Consider the following 22,880-nt stretch of genomic DNA (forward strand, 5'->3'; position numbering starts at 1 on the left):
AAAATTTGACCTTCAAAACAATCCTCTGATCCACACCGTTGAAAGGTCATTAAGTGGACTGGTGAATCTCTAGGAGTTTAATTTGCACTACCTGATCTTTTCAAGGTGGTCTGCAGCACAGGAGCCCCACAGGGAACATTCTGGTGTGTTCCTCCTCACCATCTACACTGCAGACATCACAAACAGATCAAACTGCCCTGCACACACAAAACATGTGTGCCAAAACAAATGATAACAAAATGCTGAATACTGACAACCACCCAAGCTTACACAAATTCCTCTCCACCGAATGTGTACCTGAGGCCACAAACACAGCAGCGAAACTGTAAATCTGGTCCTTAACCTGCCTAACACAAGCTATCTTAACCTACCTGATCTTTGGAGGGTACCAATTGGAGGCAACTTTGAATGCCAAACGTCACCCCAGTCAGACTCAAGCCAAGGCTGTCCGTGTGATGATGTACCCCCACACGGAGAGAAAGAAAGGAACAAAGCAAAAAGACAAAAGTGGTGCTCTGCAGGGAGGGAAATGCTACAGCAAAGACCCCAAGATACACCCTAACTTACTGGATATACGATTCTGATCTGATCTGATTCTGACTCCGAACCAGGTGAAAACATCCCGGACGAGCCCCCATTTGTCGTATTCCTAGGGGTCTAAGAAATGCGACAAGGATGTGGAGAGGAGGACGTCCACTGTTACACACACAAACAAACAAAGCATTAAAATAGTGCTTTTATTTATAGTGAGCTGACAGGTTCAATAAAACAGCGGACTCAGCCCAGCTAACTAACATCAGTACAGCCTAAAGGAAGGGATTTTCCAGTTAGGATAACTCAAGCACGCACAAATGTTAATGAAAAGGGCTCATAAAGCTAACAGGCTAGCACAGGCTAACAACAAAAGGGGTATATCACACAAACTAACAAGACACACAAATGAAGTCCCCAACGGAGCTCCTTGCAGATCTCTGTGGACCCTGGAGACCTCCCAAAAGAAAAAGGGCCTAGCAGACCCTGGAGACCTACCGAACACCATTCAAAGTCTATTTATATAGGTGAAGGTGACCAATAGGCAGATGGTAGGTGGAGCTGGTAGGCTTCAACTCCTCCCATGAAGTCAACCTAAAAAAGACAGGACACAAAAACGCAGCCAGCCACACAGAACACGTAGGAGTATGTGTCCAGGAATGCAATACTTGGTGTTTGTCTGAACTATAAACTGGACTGGACTTACAACTCTTATGCCCTCTACAGGAAAGAGCAGAGCAGGCTGTAGAGGTTTTTAAAAAGTTCAAATTAATTTCTCTCTTGATACTTGAAAACCAGTTTGGTTTTTATGACCTATAGATTTTATGAAAACAACAAATTTTGAAAAAGCCAGACAGTTCAAATCATGTGGTCATGTGGAGGGAAGTCATGTGGAGGGACAGAAGGCAGCATTATGCATACAGCGCTTTTGTATCCTACAGTGGGAGGGATGAGTGCTGGGTGGTGGATGGAGTTCTAACACCGGAATATTCGAATATAAAATAAATTATGTCAAAAGTCACGTGACTGTCTTTATGAAACACCACAGAACAGCACATATTGACACAACGAAATGTGTCCTCTGAAATTAATCCATGACCTTGATGAGCAGTGTGCAGCCATGACAGGCGCCCAGAGAACAGTGTGTGGAGACGGCACCTTGCTCAGTGGCACCTTGGTGGCACCTTGGTGGCAACCTTTCGACTGACACACTAGGCCAACCACTTAATAAAACATTTCATTCATAAAATTAAAGTCATTATAACTTTATTATTTGTCAATTACATGTTTATATTTACCAGTAAAGAGAAGGCAAGGCCACACCGACATGGGGAGGGGCCTTTGAGGAGACCTTTAAATTTATTGTCATTGGACTCTCTTTCTTCATTAGAGAATAAGAGAGAAATGTTTCTTAAAAAGTTCTCTCTTGATACTTAAAAATCAGTATGATTTTTATGACCTGTAGCTCATAAATAAACATCTATTTTTTATGAAAATAACAAATTTGATAAAAACCAGACAGTTCAAATTATTTTATTTGTTAGTTTAAAAAAATACAAGTATACATAGATAAGTGAATTCTGTAATTAAATCAAATATATATATTTTAAAAAGTATTAGTTTAAGGGAGTGCACACTTATACTGCCAACCTATTAAATTTTTTTTACTCAATGGAACTCTAGTGGTTAAAGGTCACATTTGTCTTTCCAGAACAAGGAAGTGAAGATGAAACTGCCATTTGTAAACTCCGTGTTATGTTACAGTACAAACTAATATTCTGTAAACTGGAAGTAAGATGCAGTGCTGCAGATCATGAGGATTATAGATGGAATAAAAAGAGTTACAGTCAGATTAAGAAAATGGCTTCAAAATCTTTCTCACAAGAGGATTTTTCCTGTCCTGTGTGCTGTGAAATCTTCAAGGATCCTCTCCTCCTGTCCTGTAGTCACAGCGTCTGTAAAGTTTGTCTGCAGAAGTTCTGGGAGAGTAAAGAATCTCGAGAATGTCCAGTGTGTAGGAGAAGGAGCTCAAAAGAAGATCCTCCTGTTAATCTTGCTTTAAAGAACATGTGTGAGTCCTTCTCAGTAGAAAGAAGTCAGAGATCTTCAGCAGGGTCTGAGGTTCTCTGCAGTCAACATGGTGAGAAACTCAAACTCTTCTGTCTGGAGGATCAGCAGCCTGTGTGTTTGGTGTGTCGAGATTCCAAAAGTCATAAAAACCACAACTTCAGTCCAATAAATGAAGTAGCTCTGGATCTGAAGGTAAGAAAACTAAATGAAAATAAAATACATTTAAATATTCAGATAACATCACCAACTGTAATACAGAACATCTACTATAAATGATTTGTTTTTAATAAAAAAATTATATTTTCAGGAGGAGATGAAAATTAAACTGAAGCCCTTAAAGGAGAAGCTGGTCATCTTCAAAGACGTTAAACTCAAATATGATCAGAGTGCAGAGGAAATGAAGGTACGAGTAATCAATTATATCCTTTTCCATGCTTGCACATGAGAGCAGAATGAGATCAGGGAATAACACACCCAGATAGTCATATGAAAATCAGAACTGAAGAACAGTTGGTCCAGCAGGGGGCACCATGATGCAGATGAGACTCCAAGAGACTGTACTGGGTTCTTGTGTCTCTTGTTTTTTTTCTTATTCATCCCAAAACCCCATACAGTTAGTCTGAGTGGACTTTGACTGGACCTACATTTGACACCACACACTTTGACCCTTTCTGCAGACTAAAAACAGGAAGCAGGATCTAGAGTAACTCAGAAATAGACAGATTAGACTCGGGCAGCTGGGACTGAGTGGTTAAGGAAGATATCTGTGGACATGTGTCCCGGTGCCCAGGACAGTGTAGGTGAGATGAGCGTTATAGAATTTGTGGATTTTAACTGTTATGGAATGCTTGGCTAAAAAGTTGTGTCTTTACCCTGGACCTAAATATTGACACTGTATCTGAGTTCCCAACATTAGCAGGAAGTCTGTTCCAAAGCAGGGACGTTCTGTAGAAGAAAGCTCGTCCACCTGCTGAGAATTTGTTCATTCTCGGTACCAGTAAGAGTCTTGTAGTCATAATTCTCATGTAAAGACGTACACAGTTAAATACAAATCATGACAACACATTAATCTATTTCTAGATCCAGACCCAACACACAGAGAGGAGGATTAAGGAGGAGTTTCAGAAGCTTCACCAGTTTCTACGAGATGAAGAAGCAGCCAGGATAGCAGCACTGAGGGAGGAAGAGGAGCAGAAGAGTCAGATGGTGAAGGAGAAGATGGAGAAGATGAGTAGAGAGATATCATCTCTTTCAGACACAGTCAGAGCCGTAGAAGAGGAGATGGGAGCTGAAGACGTCTCATTCCTGCAGGTACCAAGACTGTTCTTGCTCTACCAGGATTTTTATAGATTTTATTAATAATAACTGGCATATTCCTGTTTCTCAGAACTACAGAACCACCATTACAAGGTAACTGACAGGCTTCTCTATCATCTCTGTGGTTCTGAACCCAAATCCACAGCAACTCTGACTCCTGAATGTTGTTCCAGAACCCAGTGCAGACTGGAGCATCCAGAGAGGCTTTCAGGAGCCCTGATCCATGTGGAGAAACACCTGGAGAACCTGAAGTTCACAGTCTGGGAGAAGATGCTGGAGATTATTCACAGTGAGTCTCTCACACACACGTACATGTAATAATAATTTGAATAATGAATTTGTGATGATATCATAGAAACTGCAGCAAAGTTTACAGTCTGAGAAAGATGCTGGAGATTATTCACTATAGTGAGTCTCTCACACACATAATAATAATTAGAATAACGAATCTGTGATAATTACACAATTTTGCACTTTTTTCATAATCTGTCTCTTTAAAATTATCTAAAATGATCTCTCTGGTGATTATTCAGACACTCTGTCATATCAATCCTAACTTCTGAATATAAAATATCAGACCTGCATCTTCTCTACCAAACCTCATGTGTGTGTTTTTCTCTCTTCAGCTCCTGTAACTCTGAATCCCATCACTGCTCACCCACAACTCGTCCTGTCTGAAGATCTGACCAGTATGAGATACAGTGATGAGAGACAGAAGCTTCCTGATAATCCAGAGAGATTTGATTTGTATGCAGCTGTTCTGGGATCTGAGGGCTTCAACTCAGGGACTCACTGCTGGGATGTTGATGTCGGGGAAAATACAAACTGGAGACTGGGTGTCATGGCAGAATCTGCAGAGAGGAAGGGAGAAGTTTGCAGCAGGAGTGGAATCTGCTATATGTTTTATTGTGCTGGTAAATATACAGCACGTTCTACACCGAAACCAGAGACTCTCCTCAGTGTTAACAGGAAGCTGCAGAAGATCAGAGTGACGCTGGACTGGGACGGAGGAAAGTTGTTGTTCTCTGACGCTGTTAATAACACACATCTACACACTCACACACACACTTTCACTGAGAGAGTCTTTCCTTACTTTAATACTGCCTGTAACCTCTCTCCTCTGAAGATCTTACCAGTGAAGGTTCGTGTATCAGTAGAACAGCAGAGCTGAAGAGGATGCTGCATCAGTTTCTGGGTTTTAAACATCACAGAAATGAGTCTGATGCTTGTTTCTGTTGTTTTATTTTTTTTTCACAATTTATTGTCAGTCTATAAAACTCATATTTGGGGTGTTTTTGATGATGATGATGATGATGGTATTAGTGCTGAATAGGAGCTGATCCTCACACAGCAGAACACACACAGGACCTCACACACACACACATTTACATTTACAGTATTTACCAGATGCCCTTATCCAGAGCGCCTTACAATCAGTAGTGACAGGGACAGTTCCCCCTGGAGACTGTCCCCCACTCAGGGTTAAGTGTCTTGCTCAGATGAAATATACTGGCATGTTCATATCTAGTGGCCGGGTTTGTATTTTAAAACTCATGCCACTGATCATTAAGGGTAATTGGCTAAATTCAGGACACATTTCTTTGTGCTTGCTTTGTATTACAATGACAAAAACACGTTTACTTTCTCTTGTGTGTTGTTAATTCCCTTGTTCCAGGGTCGTAGTGGTTTGAATATTGTTTGCATGTTCTCTGCTGTGGGTGTGTGTTTGTGTGTCTTTTTTCCTTTTTAGATGATTGAGGGGATGGAATTGGTGATTGGTGACTCCGCCCACACTACCATGTGCTGTCCCCAGGATGTATTTAGGACGCCTCTTTAACACAGATGCTCACAGAGGAAAGAGAGGAGATTATTACTTTGTTGTTTATGTTCTCTACCCCTAGACAGGAATGTGACGGTGTGTGTTACTATTAAATAATAATAAAATATTACATTTATTAAAATCTAAGTGTCTGCCTGTGTTTTGCTGTTGGAACCTGGGTCAGTGGGTTGTGAAAAGTTGTTCAGTAGGAGACACCGGTTATGACTCAATATGGCCAATACTCTGGATCAGACTTCCATCAGCTTCAACTAGTCATGACTAAACTAATCTAGAATGATTACATTCATAATTTTCCTTGTTATTGTTATAAATATCTTAAAGCATTCATTCAAATAAAAATTTGTGTTATTCTGAGATAGTGCAGAACCACCCAAGGTCACAAAGCATAATGTGTCCACCCTTGGTTAGCAGTGGGCAGTGAGAAAGGTGCTCGGGGAGCAGTGTGTACGGACCTTCATCAAGGTGGCACCTTGTCAGTGGCACCTTGTCCGATCTGGATTCGAATGAGCCGCTTCCTTAACTGCTAGGCCACCTCTGCCCAGCCTGTAGAGATGTATGGCAGGTATATTATTACTAGGCACAAATCTAAAGAAATACCAGGGTTAACATCCAAATTTCATTTTAATATAGTACTCTCTGTCTCTCTCAAACACACACATACACACACTCAGTGTGCGACATGAATGCCAGTACCATTCACACCTTTGCACAAAGCAGCAGTCAAACTTGGAGGATTAAACTAGTGCAACACTGACACCTGCTGGTTGATGGTGGAATCTCATTTAGCGCATCTTGGTATCTGTATGGGGGGAACAAACAACATAACACACGTCTACACACATCTCTCACACACACTTTCTGCATACGTTTCTACAGTTTACACGCCTACCAAACTCTTTCATTGGCCAAGTTTGAGATGTGTAGTCAGCTAAACAGCTAAACAAGTCACGATAAATTGCACTAAAAATCTAGTCCCCTATTATGAAATTTTCACTTTAATTATTAATTTAACATTAATAAGAGATCCCCTAGACTGTCTATGGTCCTGCATTGGCTATAAATGTCAATAGAAGTGCGGCATAAACAGTTCCTGTTTGCGGCAAACAGGAAGTGTTGAAGACGATTGCCTCTCAACTTCTATAGGCCGCTCTCCTCCTCATCCCGTCTCTCTCCTCCTCATTAGCATTTAAAGCTACAGACACCGAAACAGCGCACCCTGGGAAATCTAATTGTGGGACGGGATCAAAGTGGCGGTAATTCTGCACCACGGCTGAATTAAGAAAGAGACGTCACATATAGAATTAGGGGACCAACAAGACTGATATAAAAGCAAAAATGTTTCTCTGTATAAGGGCGGTAAAAAACATAAATGTAAACTGTTTATGTCGGTTCCACCTGGTGCGACTGGGACCAGCCTCTGCCTGTAAGATATTGAGATGAATTCCTGTCAAGTCCTGTCACGCCGGAGTCTGATATAAGGAAGACGAGGGACGGCAAAAGGGACAAGGGAAAAGAACAGTTTATTGCCGTTCAGGTATTTTATTCAACATTTGTAAACTCCATGTTATGTTACAGTACAAACTAATATTCTGTAAACTGGACGTAAGCTGCAGTGCTGCAGATTTTGATGGAATAAAACGAGTTACAGTCAAGATTCTTCTCAACAGTGAAAGTGGAAATTAAATCAGTTGTTCTGGTCTTTGGAAAAGAAAATGGCTTCAAAATCTTTCTCAGAAGAGGATTTCTCCTGTCCTGTGTGCTATGAAATCTTCAAGGATCCTCTCCTCCTGTTCTGTAGTCACAGCGTCTGTAAAGTTTGTCTGCAGAAGTTCTGGGAGAGTAAAGGATCTCGAGAATGTCCAGTCTGTAGGAGAACTAGCTCAAAAGGTGAACTTCCTGTTAATCTTGCTTTAAAGAACCTGTGTGAGTCCTTCTCGGTAGAAACGATCCAGAGATCTTCAGAAGGGTCTGAGGTTCTCTGCAGTCAACATGATGAGAAACTCAAACTCTTCTGTCTGGAGGATCAGCAGCTTGTGTGTTTTGTGTGTCGGGATTCAGCCAAACACAGAAACCACAGATTCCAGCCTGTAGATGAAGCAGCAGAGGAATTTAAGGTATCATCAAAAAACTATACCATTATGGTCGGTATAATCAGTCAAACTTTTGTCTTCATTAACCTGTTTAAATATATGATACAGTTTTTTATATTATTTTACATATCTAATAATATTTTCTAGCAAGACACTTTAAAACAAACCCAATACTGAGCTGAATGTTTCAGGTCTGTTACATGATGAATCTTCCTGATTTTTTTCAGGAGAATCTGAAGATGAAACTGAAGCCCCTACAGGAGACGCTGAAGATCTTTAAAGATGTTAAACTTACCTGGAATCAAACAGCAGAGAAGATTCAAGTAAAATAATAAAATACAACATTACAAACACTGAATATCAATAATACTGTACAGCTACAATTTAGCAATAAGAACAAAGACTGTAAACAGAATATTAACAATATCAACGTTAATCACACACAGATCCAGACCCAACACACAGAGAGGAGGATTAAGGAGGAGTTTCAGAAGCTTCACCAGTTTCTACGAGATGAAGAAGCAGCCAGGATAGCAGCACTGAGGGAGGAAGAGGAGCAGAAGAGTCGGATGATGAACGAGAAGATGGAGAAGATGAGTAGAGAGATATCATCTCTTTCAGACACAATCAGAGCCCTAAAAGAGGAGATGGGAGCTGAAGACGTCTCATTCCTGCAGGTACCAAGACTGTTCTTGCTCTACCAGGATTTTTATAGATTTTATTAATAATAACTGGCATATTCCTGTTTCTCAGAACTACAGAACCACCATTACAAGGTAACTGACAGGCTTCTCTATCATCTCTGTGGTTCTGAACCCAAATCCACAGCAACTCTGACTCCTGAATGTTGTTCCAGAACCCAGTGCAGACTGGAGCATCCAGAGAGGCTTTCAGGAGCCCTGATCCATGTGGAGAAACACCTGGAGAACCTGAAGTTCACAGTCTGGGAGAAGATGCTGGAGATTATTCACAGTGAGTCTCTCACACACACGTACATGTAATAATAATTTGAATAATGAATTTGTGATGATATCATAGAAACTGCAGCAAAGTTTACAGTCTGAGAAAGATACTGGAGATTATTCACTATAGTGAGTCTCTCACACACATAATAATAATTAGAATAACGAATCTGTGATAATTACACAATTTTGCACTTTTTTCATAATCTGTCTCTTTAAAATTATCTAAAATGATCTCTCCGGTGATTATTCAGACACTCTGTCATATCAATCCTAACTTCTGAATATAAAATATCAGACCTGCATCTTCTCTACCAAACCTCATGTGTGTGTTTTTCTCTCTTCAGCTCCTGTAACTCTGAATCCCATCACTGCTCACCCACAACTCGTCCTGTCTGAAGATCTGACCAGTATGAGATACAGTGATGAGAGACAGAAGCTTCCTGATAATCCAGAGAGACTTGATTTGTATGCAGCTGTTCTGGGATCTGAGGGCTTCAACTCAGGGACTCACTGCTGGGATGTTGATGTCGGGGAAAATACACGCTGGGTACTGGGTGTCATGGCAGAATCTGCAGAGAGGAAAGGAGAAGTTTGCAGCAGGAGTGGAATCTGCTATATGTTTTATTGTGCTGGTAAATATACAGCACGTTCTACACCAAAGCCAGAGACTCTCCTCAGTGTTAACAGGAAGCTGCAGAAGATCAGAGTGACGCTGGACTGGGACGGAGGAAAGTTGTTGTTCTCTGATGCTGTTAATAACACACATCTACACACTCACACACACACTTTCACTGAGAGAGTCTTTCCTTACTTTAATACTGCCTGTAACCTCTCTCCTCTGAAGATCTTACCAGTGAAGGTTCGTGTATCAGTAGAACAGCAGAGCTGAAGAGGATGCTGCATCAGTTTCTGGGTTTTAAACATCACAGAAATGAGTCTGATGCTTGTTTCTGTTGTTTTATTTTTTTTTCACAATTTATTGTCAGTCTATAAAACTCATATTTGGGCTGTTTTTGATGATGATGATGATGATGGTATTAGTGCTGAATAGGAGCTGATCCTCACACAGCAGAACACACACAGGACCTCACACACACACATTTACAGTATTTACCAGATGCCCTTATCCAGAGCGCCTTACAATCAGTAGTGACAGGGACAGTTCCCCCTGGAGACTGTCCCCCACTCAGGGTTAAGTGTCTTGCTCAGATGAAATATACTGGCATGTTCATATCTAGTGGCCGGGTTTGTATTTTAAAACTCATGCCACTGATCATTAAGGGTAATTGGCTAAATTCAGGACACATTTCTTTGTGCTTGCTTTGTATTACAATGACAAAAACACGTTTACTTTCTCTTGTGTGTTGTTAATTCCCTTGTTCCAGGGTCGTAGTGGTTTGAATATTGTTTGCATGTTCTCTGCTGTGGGTGTGTGTTTGTGTGTCTTTTTTCCTTTTTAGATGATTGAGGGGATGGAATTGGTGATTGGTGACTCCGCCCACACTACCATGTGCTGTCCCCAGGATGTATTTAGGACGCCTCTTTAACACAGATGCTCACAGAGGAAAGAGAGGAGATTATTACTTTGTTGTTTATGTTCTCTACCCCTAGACAGGAATGTGACGGTGTGTGTTACTATTAAATAATAATAAAATATTACATTTATTAAAATCTAAGTGTCTGCCTGTGTTTTGCTGTTGGAACCTGGGTCAGTGGGTTGTGAAAAGTTGTTCAGTAGGAGACACCGGTTATGACTCAATATGGCCAATACACTGGATCAGACTTCCATCAGCTTCAACTAGTCATGACTAAACTAATCTAGAATGATTACATTCATAATTTTCCTTGTTATTGTTATAAATATCTTAAAGCATTCATTCAAATAAAAATTTGTGTTATTCTGAGATAGTGCAGAACCACCCAAGGTCACAAAGCATAATGTGTCCACCCTTGGTTAGCAGTGGGCAGTGAGAAAGGTGCTCGGGGAGCAGTGTGTACGGACCTTCATCAAGGTGGCACCTTGTCAGTGGCACCTTGTCCGATCTGGATTCGAATGAGCCGCTTCCTTAACTGCTAGGCCACCTCTGCCCAGCCTGTAGAGATGTATGGCAGGTATATTATTACTAGGCACAAATCTAAAGAAATACCAGGGTTAACATCCAAATTTCATTTTAATATAGTACTCTCTGTCTCTCTCAAACACACACATACACACACTCAGTGTGCGACATGAATGCCAGTACCATTCACACCTTTGCACAAAGCAGCAGTCAAACTTGGAGGATTAAACTAGTGCAACACTGACACCTGCTGGTTGATGGTGGAATCTCATTTAGCGCATCTTGGTATCTGTATGGGGGGAACAAACAACATAACACACGTCTACACACATCTCTCACACACACTTTCTGCATACGTTTCTACAGTTTACACGCCTACCAAACTCTTTCATTGGCCAAGTTTGAGATGTGTAGTCAGCTAAACAGCTAAACAAGTCACGATAAATTGCACTAAAAATCTAGTCCCCTATTATGAAATTTTCACTTTAATTATTAATTTAACATTAATAAGAGATCCCCTAGACTGTCTATGGTCCTGCATTGGCTATAAATGTCAATAGAAGTGCGGCATAAACAGTTCCTGTTTGCGGCAAACAGGAAGTGTTGAAGACGATTGCCTCTCAACTTCTATAGGCCGCTCTCCTCCTCATCCCGTCTCTCTCCTCCTCATTAGCATTTAAAGCTACAGACACCGAAACAGCGCACCCTGGGAAATCTAATTGTGGGACGGGATCAAAGTGGCGGTAATTCTGCACCACGGCTGAATTAAGAAAGAGACGTCACATATAGAATTAGGGGACCAACAAGACTGATATAAAAGCAAAAATGTTTCTCTGTATAAGGGCGGTAAAAAACATAAATGTAAACTGTTTATGTCGGTTCCACCTGGTGCGACTGGGACCAGCCTCTGCCTGTAAGATATTGAGATGAATTCCTGTCAAGTCCTGTCACGCCGGAGTCTGATATAAGGAAGACGAGGGACGGCAAAAGGGACAAGGGAAAGAACAGTTTATTGCCGTTCAGGTATTTTATTCAACATTTGTAAACTCCATGTTATGTTACAGTACAAACTAATATTCTGTAAACTGGACGTAAGCTGCAGTGCTGCAGATTTTGATGGAATAAAACGAGTTACAGTCAAGATTCTTCTCAACAGTGAAAGTGGAAATTAAATCAGTTGTTCTGGTCTTTGGAAAAGAAAATGGCTTCAAAATCTTTCTCAGAAGAGGATTTCTCCTGTCCTGTGTGCTATGAAATCTTCAAGGATCCTCTCCTCCTGTTCTGTAGTCACAGCGTCTGTAAAGTTTGTCTGCAGAAGTTCTGGGAGAGTAAAGGATCTCGAGAATGTCCAGTCTGTAGGAGAACTAGCTCAAAAGGTGAACTTCCTGTTAATCTTGCTTTAAAGAACCTGTGTGAGTCCTTCTCGGTAGAAACGATCCAGAGATCTTCAGAAGGGTCTGAGGTTCTCTGCAGTCAACATGATGAGAAACTCAAACTCTTCTGTCTGGAGGATCAGCAGCTTGTGTGTTTGGTGTGTCGGGATTCAGCCAAACACAGAAACCACAGATTCCAGCCTGTAGATGAAGCAGCAGAGGAATTTAAGGTATCATCAAAAAACTATACCATTATGGTCGGTATAATCAGTCAAACTTTTGTCTTCATTAACCTGTTTAAATATATGATACAGTTTTTTATATTATTTTACATATCTAATAATATTTTCTAGCAAGACACTTTAAAACAAACCCAATACTGAGCTGAATGTTTCAGGTCTGTTACATGATGAATCTTCCTGATTTTTTTCAGGAGAATCTGAAGATGAAACTGAAGCCCCTACAGGAGACGCTGAAGATCTTTAAAGATGTTAAACTTACCTGGAATCAAACAGCAGAGAAGATTCAAGTAAAATAATAAAATACAACATTACAAACACTGAATATCAATAATACTGTACAGCTACAATTTAGCAATAAGAACAAAGACTGTAAACAGAATATTAACAATATCAACGTTAATCACACACAGATCCAGACCCAACACACAGAGAGGAGGATTAAGGACGAGTTTCAGAAGCTTCACCAGTTTCTACGAGATGAAGAAGCAGCCAGGATAGCAGCACTGAGGGAGGAAGAGGAGCAGAAGAGTCGGATGATGAACGAGAAGATGGAGAAGATGAGTAGAGAGATATCATCTCTTTCAGACACAATCAGAGCCATAGAAGAGGAGATGGGAGCTGAAGACGTCTCATTCCTGCAGGTACCAAGACTGTTCTTTTTTATAGATTTTATTAATAATAACTGGCATATTCCTGTTTCTCAGAACTACAGAACCACCATTACAAGGTAACTGACAGGCTTCTCTATCATCTCTGTGGTTCTGAACCCAAACCCACAGCAGCTCTGACTCCTGAATGTTATTCCAGAACCCAGTGCAGACTGGAGCATCCAGAGAGGCTTTCAGGAGCCCTGATCCATGTGGAGAAACACCTGGAGAACCTGAAGTTCACAGTCTGGGAGAAGATGCAGGAGATTATTCACTATAGTGAGTCTATTACACACATGTAATCATCATGTGAATATTGAATTTGTGATAAGTAGTGTGAGATGGGGCATTCTGCATGACCACGGTACTTCTGCAACTTTACCTTGTGGAGAGGAAAACACCTCTTTGTTCTTGTGGCAATTTGGTGGTGATGGTCCATGGGGGTCGGTCTCCTGTTCTTTGTTCTTGTGACCATTTGGTAAATAATAGGTGTGAAGCTTCTAGGGTGTGACGACAGAAACAAAAAATTCTGATTGGTCTGTGACAACTTCCTGTTGGTCAAACGTATAAAGGATGTTCATGTGTGGTAGCGGTGGACTTTTTTCAGTTCTCGAGTCTTGTTCCATTTTCTCCTGGATCAGGTGATGTCTCTGAAGCTTGGTTGAGGCTTTTCTGTCTTTTTTCTATCTTTTCTCCTGTCTTTCAGCTTGGTTTTCTCTGCAACATTGGTACCTTTTTTACATACAATATTTACATGTAACTGCAATAATAATCTACTGTTGTTAATACATTAGAAACTGTTCATCCTTTTAACGTTTATTGTGCCATGCCTCTTTCTGCCAGGTAACATCAAGTTGAAGAGGTTTGAATACAGTACTTTTGTGCGTAGAGAGAGAGTTTATAACCATTCTCCAAAGTTTTACATTAGTTTTTTCATTATCTGGCTCTTTAAAATTATTTCCTCTCTCTGGTGTTTATTCAGATACTCTGTCATATCAATCCTAACTTCTGAATATAAAATATCAGACCTGCATCTTCTCTACCAAACCTCATGTGTGTGTTTTTCTCTTTTCAGCTCCTGTAACTCTGAATCCCATCACTGCTCACCCACAACTCGTCCTGTCTGAAGATCTGACCAGTGTGAGACTCAGTGATGAGAGACAGAAGCTTCTTGATAATCCAGAAAAAATTGATTACAACACAGCTGTTCTGGGCTCTGAGGGCTTCAACTCAGGGACTCACTGCTGGGATGTTGATGTCGGGGAAAATACACGCTGGGCACTGGGTGTCATGGCAGAATCTGCAAAGAGGAAGGGAGCCATTTTCAGCAGGAGTGGAATCTGGTATATGTGTTATTTTGATGGTAAATATTATGAAGGTTCTACACCAAAGCCAGCAAATCTCATCAGTGTGAACAGGAAGCTGCAGAAGATCAGAGTGACACTGGACTGGGACGGAGAAAAGTTGTCGTTCTTTGATGCTGTTAATAACACACATCTACACACTCTCACACACACTTTCACTGAGAGAGTCTTTCCTTTCTTTGATACTTTCTGTAAACTCTCTCCTCTGAGGATCTTACCAGTGAAGGTTCGTGTATCAGTAGAAAATCAGAGCTGAAGATATTGATGCATCAGTTTCTGGGATTTAAACATCACAAAAACAAGTCCCAGAGTCTGATGTGACATAGACTTACAATCAGTAGTGACAGGGACAGTCCCCCCTGGAGACACTCAGGGAGTGTCTTGCTCAGAAGAAATATACTGGAATGTTCATATCTAGTGGCCGAGTTTGTATTTTAAAATCGTGTTTTTATCTAAATAACTATGCTTGAATATGGTAGAATATTGTAAATTCTCACTGCTTGGCACAACAAGGCAAAATTTCCCATGCAGCAGATGTTCCCAGAGGGTTTAATCGAGTTCAGTTATTCACTTTACAAGTTCTGAGGGCGGTAATAGCCTAGTGGATAGTACATTCACCTATGAACCAGAAGACCCAGGTTCAAATCCCACTTACTACCATCGTGTCCCTGAGCAAGTCTCCAGGGGGGGACTGTCCCTGTTACAACTGATTGTAAGTCGCTCTGGATAAGGGTGTCTGGTAAATGCTGTAAATGTAGTTAGCATGTGGTAGTTAGTAGAACAGCCTGTACAGTGCAACTGAAAAGTGCTCACAGTGCATCAGTTTTTCCATATTATGCTATGTTACAGCCTTTTTCCAAAATGGATTAAATCCTTTTTTCCCCAGAATTAAACACACAACCCCCCATAATGACAACATGAAAAAAAAATATTTGAGGTAATTGCAAATTTAAAAATAAATAAATAAATAAAATAGCAATTACAGTCTTTTTGAATATGAGGCCACAATCTTGGCACGCCTATCCTTAGCCAGTTTGTAGATCCTCATTGGATGGGAAGCGCCGGTATGAAGTCATTTTAAATTTTCTCCCAATATATTCAATTGGATTCAAGTCTGGGCTCTGGCTGGGCCACTCAAGGACATTCAGAGTTGTCCTGAAGCCACACCTTTGATATCTTGGCTGTGTGTTTAGGGTCGTTGTCTTGCTGAAAGATGAACCGTCATGAGCTCTCTGGAGCAGGTTTTCATCCAATGTCTCTGTACAAGCTTCGCTGTAGGGATGGTATTGGCATGGTGATGAACGGTGACTGGTTTCCTCCAAATGTGACACCTGGCCTTCACACCAAAGACCAGAGAGTTTTGTTTCTCATGGTTTGAGAGTCCTCCCTGACTAAGATGCTTCTCCCCCAGAGTCCCAATTTGAGATCTGGTGGTTTTGAACTTCTAGCATTTATGGATGATGTAGGTCACTGTGCTCATTGGGACCTTCATAATAGCAGAAATATTCTGTACCCTAACACAGAATTGTCAAAATAATCCTGTCTCTGAGGTCTACAGACAATTCATTTGACTTCTTGCTTGGTTTGTGTTCTGACATGAACTTTCACTTGTGGAACCTTGTGTAGACAGGTGTGTGTCTGAAAGAGAAGTGATTGTCATTGTGAGAGACTGCAGCACAGCACACGGTGACATGGTGAAACATGTCCTCTGTATTTAACAATCACCCTTGGTGAGTAGTGGGCAGCCATGACAGGCACCCGGGGAGCAGTGTGTGGGGACGGTGCTTTGCTCAGTGGCGCCTCAGTGGCACTTTGGCGGATCAGGATTCGATCCGGGAACCGGAGCCACTTCCCGCTAAGCCACCACTGCCCCTAAATTTTCCAAAACCTCAATTAAACTTTTTTCACTTTGTCATTATGTGTATGTAGAATTCTGAAAGAAAAAAAATAATTTAATCAATTTTGTAATTTGTGCTAATTTGTCAATAAAGATAACTGAAATTGCACATTCCAGATGTAACAAGGCAATAATAGCTACACAAAATAATATTTACAGTGTGCGCCTGTTTGACCAGTAGGATGATAGTGCAACTGAATGTTTGTTTCTTTATTGTTGTTCTTTCGTATTTCTCGGACTTTTCTCGTAACTTTTCTCGTTATGCTATCACGTAACTCATACAGGTATAACTTTATCTAAAAACACTTTTAATTACGATGCCATGTTACTCATTGCCTTAAATTATTGTGCAATCATTAATCCAAATTAACAAAAGAAATCTCATAGCTTACTGACTTCCTTCTATGGTCCATTATAGTGCCAGCTACAGTTAGTGTAATGTTCTTTTTTATTATTAGGTTTACTACATTCAGATTTAGTGTTTTTGCAGTCCACATTTGATCTTTATACATGTATTGCTAGACTTAGAGGCTGGTTCCATTACAGAGGATAACTTAAAAGAGTCTGGATGCATGTCTTGCTCTTCATTTTATAAGAGGCAGTTCAAGACGAAGGTGTTAGCCAATGGCTGCTGTCCTTGTATTAATTAATAAAAAATGTTCTTCCCCAATTAATAGTTGCAAACATATGTTTTATATTACTGAATATTAAAATGTAATTTGAATGCTAATTGCACAATTACATAAGTGTTATATTTTAAAGGTAGGACAAAGGTATTTTGTTATTATGCTATATTTTAAAGGTAGGACAAAGGTAGGAATTTTTCAAGATGGAATGTGGAATTCAAATTCTCTGATTCCCCGGGGCCACAGGGCATCACAGCAGGGACCCATTCACTCGATTATGGAGTCCTGATCCATTGCACCTGGGACCAATTGGGCTTAATGGATTGGGACTCCCATAAAACTGGAATGCAGGCAGCAGACCGAGGCTGTGACATTACAGCGGACTCTGTGACTTACTTTATGTATGTTTTCAGTTCCTGACAATAGCGGGGTTTGCGGGTTTGTTTCCTTTTTTTCAATGCAACAACTGAGCAATTGAAATTGAACAATTTCAATTTAAATTTAAACAGTGCAATTCAGAAAGAAATATTTACAATCAAATTCTAAAGTCACAAATATCAACCCATAAATCAGATGGGAGAAGATGGATTGATTGCAAAGCATCTATTTCACCAGCAGATGACGGCTGTATGTTCTTTGATAGTAATAGTTCTTTTTTGATACTTTGTTTTAAAAAGTAGTAGTGGTGGTAGCCTAGTGGGTAACACACTTGCCTATGAACCAGAAGACCCGGGTTCGAATCCAACTTACTACCATTGTGTCCCTGAGCAAGACACTTAACCCTAAGTTGCTCCGGGGGGGGGGGGCTGTCCCTGTAACTACTGATTGTAAGTCGCTCTGGATAAGGGCGTCTGATAAATGCTGTAAATGTAAAAGCCTCGCTTCACCATGTATTCCTGATTAACCTTAGCACATATTGTAGACCAGACTCAAAACTATGCAGTCTATGTAACATGTGTCAGGCTTGACGGCAGCTGGGCTCCACACCTGACTCCAATCCTGACGCCCCATAAATGCCAGAGACTTCCGCCCCTTCGAGATCTCCGGCATTTTCGCGAACTTGACATTGTAACCGTGTAGGTGTTAGTATTTTCAGTTCTGGCAATCGCCACACGCCTGCGGGTTTGTTTGTGTTGTTCCCCTTTATTTCCCGTTTTTGGCCACCGCGCCATTCTTTCTTTGTGTTTATTGTTTGTTATAATAAAAACCCTTCCCAGTATGTCAGACCTCTGCGCTTCCTTCCCCCGTAAGTCCGTAGTCGTGACAGAATGCCAGAGATCCACCCAAAAGCACAGAGGTAAAAAGCAGAGTAGAAAATGCACTGCGAAGGACACAGCCCGGCGCGGGCGGAGTGGGCGGAGCAAGGACGTTGGCGTCGGCAGCAGCGAGGAAGTGACGTGGGCAGCGAGCGCAGAGGATGCGACCCCCACGATCTTCGCCATGTCGAGCAAAGAACTCTGCGCTCTGCTGGCCAGGCTCCCCGTGGACTGGGACGACACTGACGACGACGAGAGAACGGGAGACGGGAGTTGGGCTCCACCCATCGCAGCAGTCTGCGATCGTCGCGAGGTCCGTGGGGACCCACGTCACTTCCAGGGGGGTGAGAAGCGACAACAGCGGCGTCCCTCCAGCGAGGAGGTGGGCAGGCTCCAGCCCGAATGGCCAGAGTACTGTCCCTGGGAGTTGATCGCACCCTGGGTCCAGGATGTCCGCAGGGTGGACGACCCTCGGAGTCACCGGTGGGAGGACACGGATGACGTGAGCGACAATGACGTGGATTTTCGTTGGGCAGTCGGGGCCGGGATGGCTCCACCCAGCGCACACGTCCGAGATTGTCGCGACATCCATGAAGATCCACGAGGTCGACACGGACTACGACGAGGATGACGGCAATTGGGCAGTCGGTGCCGGGATGGCTCCGCCCATCGTGCCCGTCCATGATCGTTGCGAGGTCCGTGGAGACCCACATCAGTCCCAGAGGTGTGACAACAGCGAGGAGGAAGACAGCGATGCGGGGGTAAGCTGGTGGAACAGGGCGACAGGAGGTCGCCAGCCAGCAACTGCACTGCCGGAACTGCCTCACAGGGAAGACGCCCTTCCAGCTTCGGTCGCCGACCCGCCTTCCCTCTGCCCGGACGTTCCCCAGCTGATCGGCAGCGCAGCACCAGCGCCCCCGCATGCTGGAGAAGACGTCCACCACCCCCCACGCCCACCACCATCTCCAGCGATGTGCCCAGCCCCGTGTGGGACAGCCCAATGGTCCCAGGACCCTTCAGTGGGGCAGCAGACACGGATGAGGTCACCACCATCCTCACGTGTCTGACTGGATCAGCATGGGGCTGGAGCGCAGCCCTCTGGCAGCAGGGAGAGACAGACAGGAGTTTTCGGGACTTCCAGCAGAGACTGAGGGCGGAGTTTGATCGGCCAGAGCCTGAGCCAGGGATCGAACTCTGCCCCTCCACATCCAGCACCAGTCAGGATCCGGGGCAAGAAGACCAAGCACTGGCGGGCGACGAGAAGGTCGCACCTCCCGAGAACCTGGCTGTTCCCCCTGAGGAGGTCCCGGAGAGCCCAGAGAGGGAGCCAGACGACCCTCTCTTCTGTCTGTCTCTGTCTGTGTGTGTTTGCATGGTATATGTGTCCGTATGTCGCCCCCACTTCCCCTCTTTGTGTCCACCAGATGACGACCCAGCCGCGGAGCCGAACCCCAAAGAGGGGGTTCCTGACCCGAATGTGCTGGTCCAAGGCGAGGTGGACAAGCCCCAAGGTACCCCTAAGTCCAGCCGGGGGGGGTGCTCCCCCAAAGAATTTTTTGGGGGGGGGTGCAGTTCAGGTTAGGGACTCCTCCTGAGGGGAGGGTAGGTGGGGAAGCGATTGAGCTGGGTCCTCCGGTAGCCGGTGAGGAGGGTGGGCCAGGCATGGGTCTGTGTCCGCCTCCAGAGGGGTGGAGCGCCATAGAGCCCCCTGGTAGGCATGATGTGTTTATTGTTTGTTATAATAAAAACCCTTCCCAGTATGTCAGACCTCTGCGCTTCCTTCCCCCGTAAGTCCGTAGTCGTGACAACATGCCAGTTACAATAAAATGCCAGTTAACAACAAGAACCTCCTAATCATGAGTTGGAATGAAACACTGCTTTGTCCCTGATCTTTAAATGTAATTTCACATGCTGAGTTAAACATAAAAAATTTAATACTCTATCAGAGAGAAAAATACTTGCTACATAGAGATATAACATTTGCAACGCAACACCCCCTCACACTTCCTCAGTATGCAAATCAACAGCCAATTGCACATTAGTGCAGAAACAGTCCTGTATGTCTCACTCATCAGTATAGTACAACCTGGATCCTCACCTTGTCCACTGAAGAAGATTCCAGGAGGTAGGGTGCTTACCCACTAGGCTACTACTAGGGTGGTAGTAGCCTAGTGGGTAAGACACTCGCCTATGAACCAGAAGACCCAGGTTCATACCCCACTTATTACCAGTGTGTCCCTGAGCAAGACACTTAACCCTAAGTTGCTCCAGGGTGGGACTGTCCTTGTAACTACTGATTGTAAGTTGCTCTGGATAAGGGCGTCTGATAAATGCTGTAAATGTAAATGAGGTCAGTAGAAAAGCTTGTTTGATTAATTTAGAACCTGTTTCTAATGTAGAATGTCAACAAAAATTTAATAGAGCAACCTGTAGTCTGCTTGAAGTTGTGTTTGTGTCATAAACTAATTGATGGTAAAATACAGAAGTATTTCACTCACTAATGCATCAGTTAATTCCATACATGCTTCTTTAATTGGTTATTGGATGATAGGTGACAACCATTAATACACATAAACGTTTTTTCAAGGCTGAACATACATGTAGTGGTTGACTGGAGTGAATGGGAAGATGAAGAGATGAAAAAACCCAGTGAGGAGGGTAGCGGTGTATGGAGGGTTGCTTTAACAGTTAATGACCTTTCATGAAATTTCCAACTGAACTTTGTTCAAAAGAACTGAAGGAGGTTTGCCAGAATCTTACAATTTCACTTCTGTGTTACGCTTCAACAAGATCATGCGAAAATCATGTGAAAGTGAAGTGATTGTCACTTGTGATACACAGCAGTACAGCACACGGTGCACACAGTGAAATGTAAACAGGAGCTAAAAGCTCAAATTCTGTTCATACATTTAGATTCTTTCTCTAAAATATAATCAACTGAATACAAATAAATTTAAACACATATGCACATCTACTCATATCTGTTTTACTTGTTTCTTTAAGGTAATGGTGTGGAGATGATTGTTGCTGGTCTGTTTGCTTATTTTGTAGCTCTGCTAGAACTTGATTTATAATATTATGAGCTCAGAGATGTGAAAGATGTCACTTTTGAAGGCATTGAGAAGCTGAAGCTGTAAACAAAATCATCAACATTCAACTATATATATCTTTAGGGGGTTAGTGAGACTGACAAAATTTGATCTTCAAAACAATCCTCTGATCCACACCGTTGAAAAGTCATTAAGTGGACTGGTGAATCTCTAGGAGTTTAATTTGCACTACCTGATCTTTTCGAGGTGGTCTGCAGCACAGGAGCCCCACAGGGAACATTCTGCCATGTTCCTCCTCACCATATACATTGCAGACATCACTTAAATTTCAGAAGCTAACTAACATCAGTACAGCCTAAAAGAAAGGAATTTTCCAGTGGGGACAACTCAAACACACACAAAAGTTAAAGGGCACATAAAGCTAACAGGCTAAAATAGGCTAACAACAAAGGGGTCTATCACACAAAGCAACAAGACACATGAATAAGAGCCCCAACGGAGCTCCTTGCAGATCTCCGTGGACCCTGGGGACCTCCCAAAAGAGTAAGGGCCTAGCGGACCCTGGAGTCCTACCAAACACCATTCAAAGTCTATTTATATAGGTGAAGGTGACCAAAAGGCAGATGGTAGGTGGAGCTGGTAGGCTTCAACTCCTCCCATGAAGTCAACCTAAAAGGGACAGGACACAAAAACACAGCCAGCCACACAGAACACGTGGGAGCGTACATCCAGGGACGCAACACTTGGTGTTCATCTGAACTATAAACTGGACTGGACTCACAAGTACAAGTATTATGCCCTCTACAGGAAAGGGCAGAGCAGGCTGTACAAGTTTCTTAAAATGTTCTGTAAAGGGCCACAATTGTCCTTTTATGGGTTTGACATTTTTCTTGATATAAATATTACGATTTTATTTTATTCATTTATATTTTCTATAATGTGGGTCGTTCATGTGTTTGTGATGATGTGTGTGTCCATGTGGTCTTGTGTTTTGGCCACTTGTAAAATAACAGAGGAATTGATTGTCCTGCTGTATGTTTGCATTCCTTGGTGAGCGCAGGGAGGTATGTTTATTTTCATGTGTATTCATAATTCTGAATTGTGTAAAATGTATAGTTATGTGTATGTTTCTGTCTATTTTAATGTAGTTTTCATGGTGCTGTAAAGAGACAAAGACTGGATGGGTTCTCAAGAACTTTGCAAAAATAAACTTTGTCAAGTCAAGTCAGCTTTATTGTCAATTCTGCCACATGTACAGGACATGCGGAGAATTGAAATTACGTTACTCTCTGACCCATACAAGTAACATTAAATACAAAAACAGTAACAGTAACAAATACAAAGTATAAATACAATTTAAAAAAAAAAACACAATATACAATTTTAAAAACACCATATACAAATAAGGGCACATGGTGGAGAGTGCAAAACCAGGAGAGTGCAAAACCAATAGTGCAACAGAGGTAAGTTTAAAGTGACGAAGTGACAAGTGAGGTAGTTGGCAGACCAGAGCTGCACAGAGTGACTGGTGCATGGTCAGTTTGTGTGAGTT

The 22,880-nt window shown here is 42.3% G+C and overlaps 3 protein-coding genes across 3 annotated transcripts; all 3 read left to right on the forward strand.

Annotated features, from left to right (window-relative positions):
- The first annotated feature begins 2,317 nt into the window (after nucleotides 1–2,317).
- LOC114797458 (zinc-binding protein A33-like) lies at nucleotides 2,318–5,879 on the forward strand. The gene is made up of 6 exons (XM_028992433.1): nucleotides 2,318–2,793; nucleotides 2,909–3,004; nucleotides 3,682–3,912; nucleotides 3,989–4,011; nucleotides 4,092–4,207; nucleotides 4,545–5,879. The coding sequence occupies exons 1-6, from the start codon at nucleotides 2,392–2,394 to the stop codon at nucleotides 5,087–5,089; spliced, it is 1,413 nt and encodes a 470-aa protein (XP_028848266.1). The 5' UTR covers nucleotides 2,318–2,391; the 3' UTR covers nucleotides 5,090–5,879.
- Nucleotides 5,880–7,470: 1,591 nt separating this feature from the next.
- On the forward strand, nucleotides 7,471–10,484 carry LOC114797416 (zinc-binding protein A33-like). Its single transcript, XM_028992373.1, has 6 exons — nucleotides 7,471–7,872; nucleotides 8,076–8,171; nucleotides 8,295–8,525; nucleotides 8,602–8,624; nucleotides 8,705–8,820; nucleotides 9,158–10,484. Exons 1-6 carry the CDS (start codon nucleotides 7,471–7,473, stop codon nucleotides 9,700–9,702), a joined length of 1,413 nt encoding a protein of 470 aa, XP_028848206.1. The 3' UTR covers nucleotides 9,703–10,484.
- A 1,049-nt stretch (nucleotides 10,485–11,533) lies between these two features.
- LOC114797461 (zinc-binding protein A33-like) lies at nucleotides 11,534–17,070 on the forward strand. Its single transcript, XM_028992436.1, has 6 exons — nucleotides 11,534–12,476; nucleotides 12,680–12,775; nucleotides 12,899–13,129; nucleotides 13,193–13,215; nucleotides 13,296–13,414; nucleotides 14,211–17,070. Exons 1-6 carry the CDS (start codon nucleotides 12,075–12,077, stop codon nucleotides 14,753–14,755), a joined length of 1,416 nt encoding a protein of 471 aa, XP_028848269.1. The 5' UTR covers nucleotides 11,534–12,074; the 3' UTR covers nucleotides 14,756–17,070.
- The last annotated feature ends 5,810 nt before the right edge of the window (nucleotides 17,071–22,880 follow it).

This window comes from Denticeps clupeoides, chromosome 9 (assembly GCF_900700375.1).
Source record: "Denticeps clupeoides chromosome 9, fDenClu1.1, whole genome shotgun sequence".
Lineage (NCBI taxonomy): Eukaryota > Metazoa > Chordata > Actinopteri > Clupeiformes > Denticipitidae > Denticeps > Denticeps clupeoides.

Excerpts from the sequence above, each read along its gene's own strand:
- LOC114797458 (XM_028992433.1), top strand. The coding sequence starts at position 2,392 with ATGGCTTCAAAATCTTTCTCACAAGAGGATTTTTCCTGTCCTGTGTGC. Across the intron at positions 2,794-2,908 it reads AAGTAGCTCTGGATCTGAAG|GAGGAGATGAAAATTAAACT; the intron begins GTAAGAAAACTA and ends TTATATTTTCAG. Across the intron at positions 3,913-3,988 it reads AAGACGTCTCATTCCTGCAG|AACTACAGAACCACCATTAC; the intron begins GTACCAAGACTG and ends CCTGTTTCTCAG.
- LOC114797416 (XM_028992373.1), top strand. The coding sequence starts at position 7,471 with ATGGCTTCAAAATCTTTCTCAGAAGAGGATTTCTCCTGTCCTGTGTGC. Across the intron at positions 8,172-8,294 it reads AAACAGCAGAGAAGATTCAA|ATCCAGACCCAACACACAGA; the intron begins GTAAAATAATAA and ends AATCACACACAG. Across the intron at positions 8,625-8,704 it reads TACAGAACCACCATTACAAG|AACCCAGTGCAGACTGGAGC; the intron begins GTAACTGACAGG and ends ATGTTGTTCCAG.
- LOC114797461 (XM_028992436.1), top strand. The coding sequence starts at position 12,075 with ATGGCTTCAAAATCTTTCTCAGAAGAGGATTTCTCCTGTCCTGTGTGC. Across the intron at positions 12,477-12,679 it reads AAGCAGCAGAGGAATTTAAG|GAGAATCTGAAGATGAAACT; the intron begins GTATCATCAAAA and ends GATTTTTTTCAG. Across the intron at positions 13,415-14,210 it reads GCAGGAGATTATTCACTATA|CTCCTGTAACTCTGAATCCC; the intron begins GTGAGTCTATTA and ends TTCTCTTTTCAG.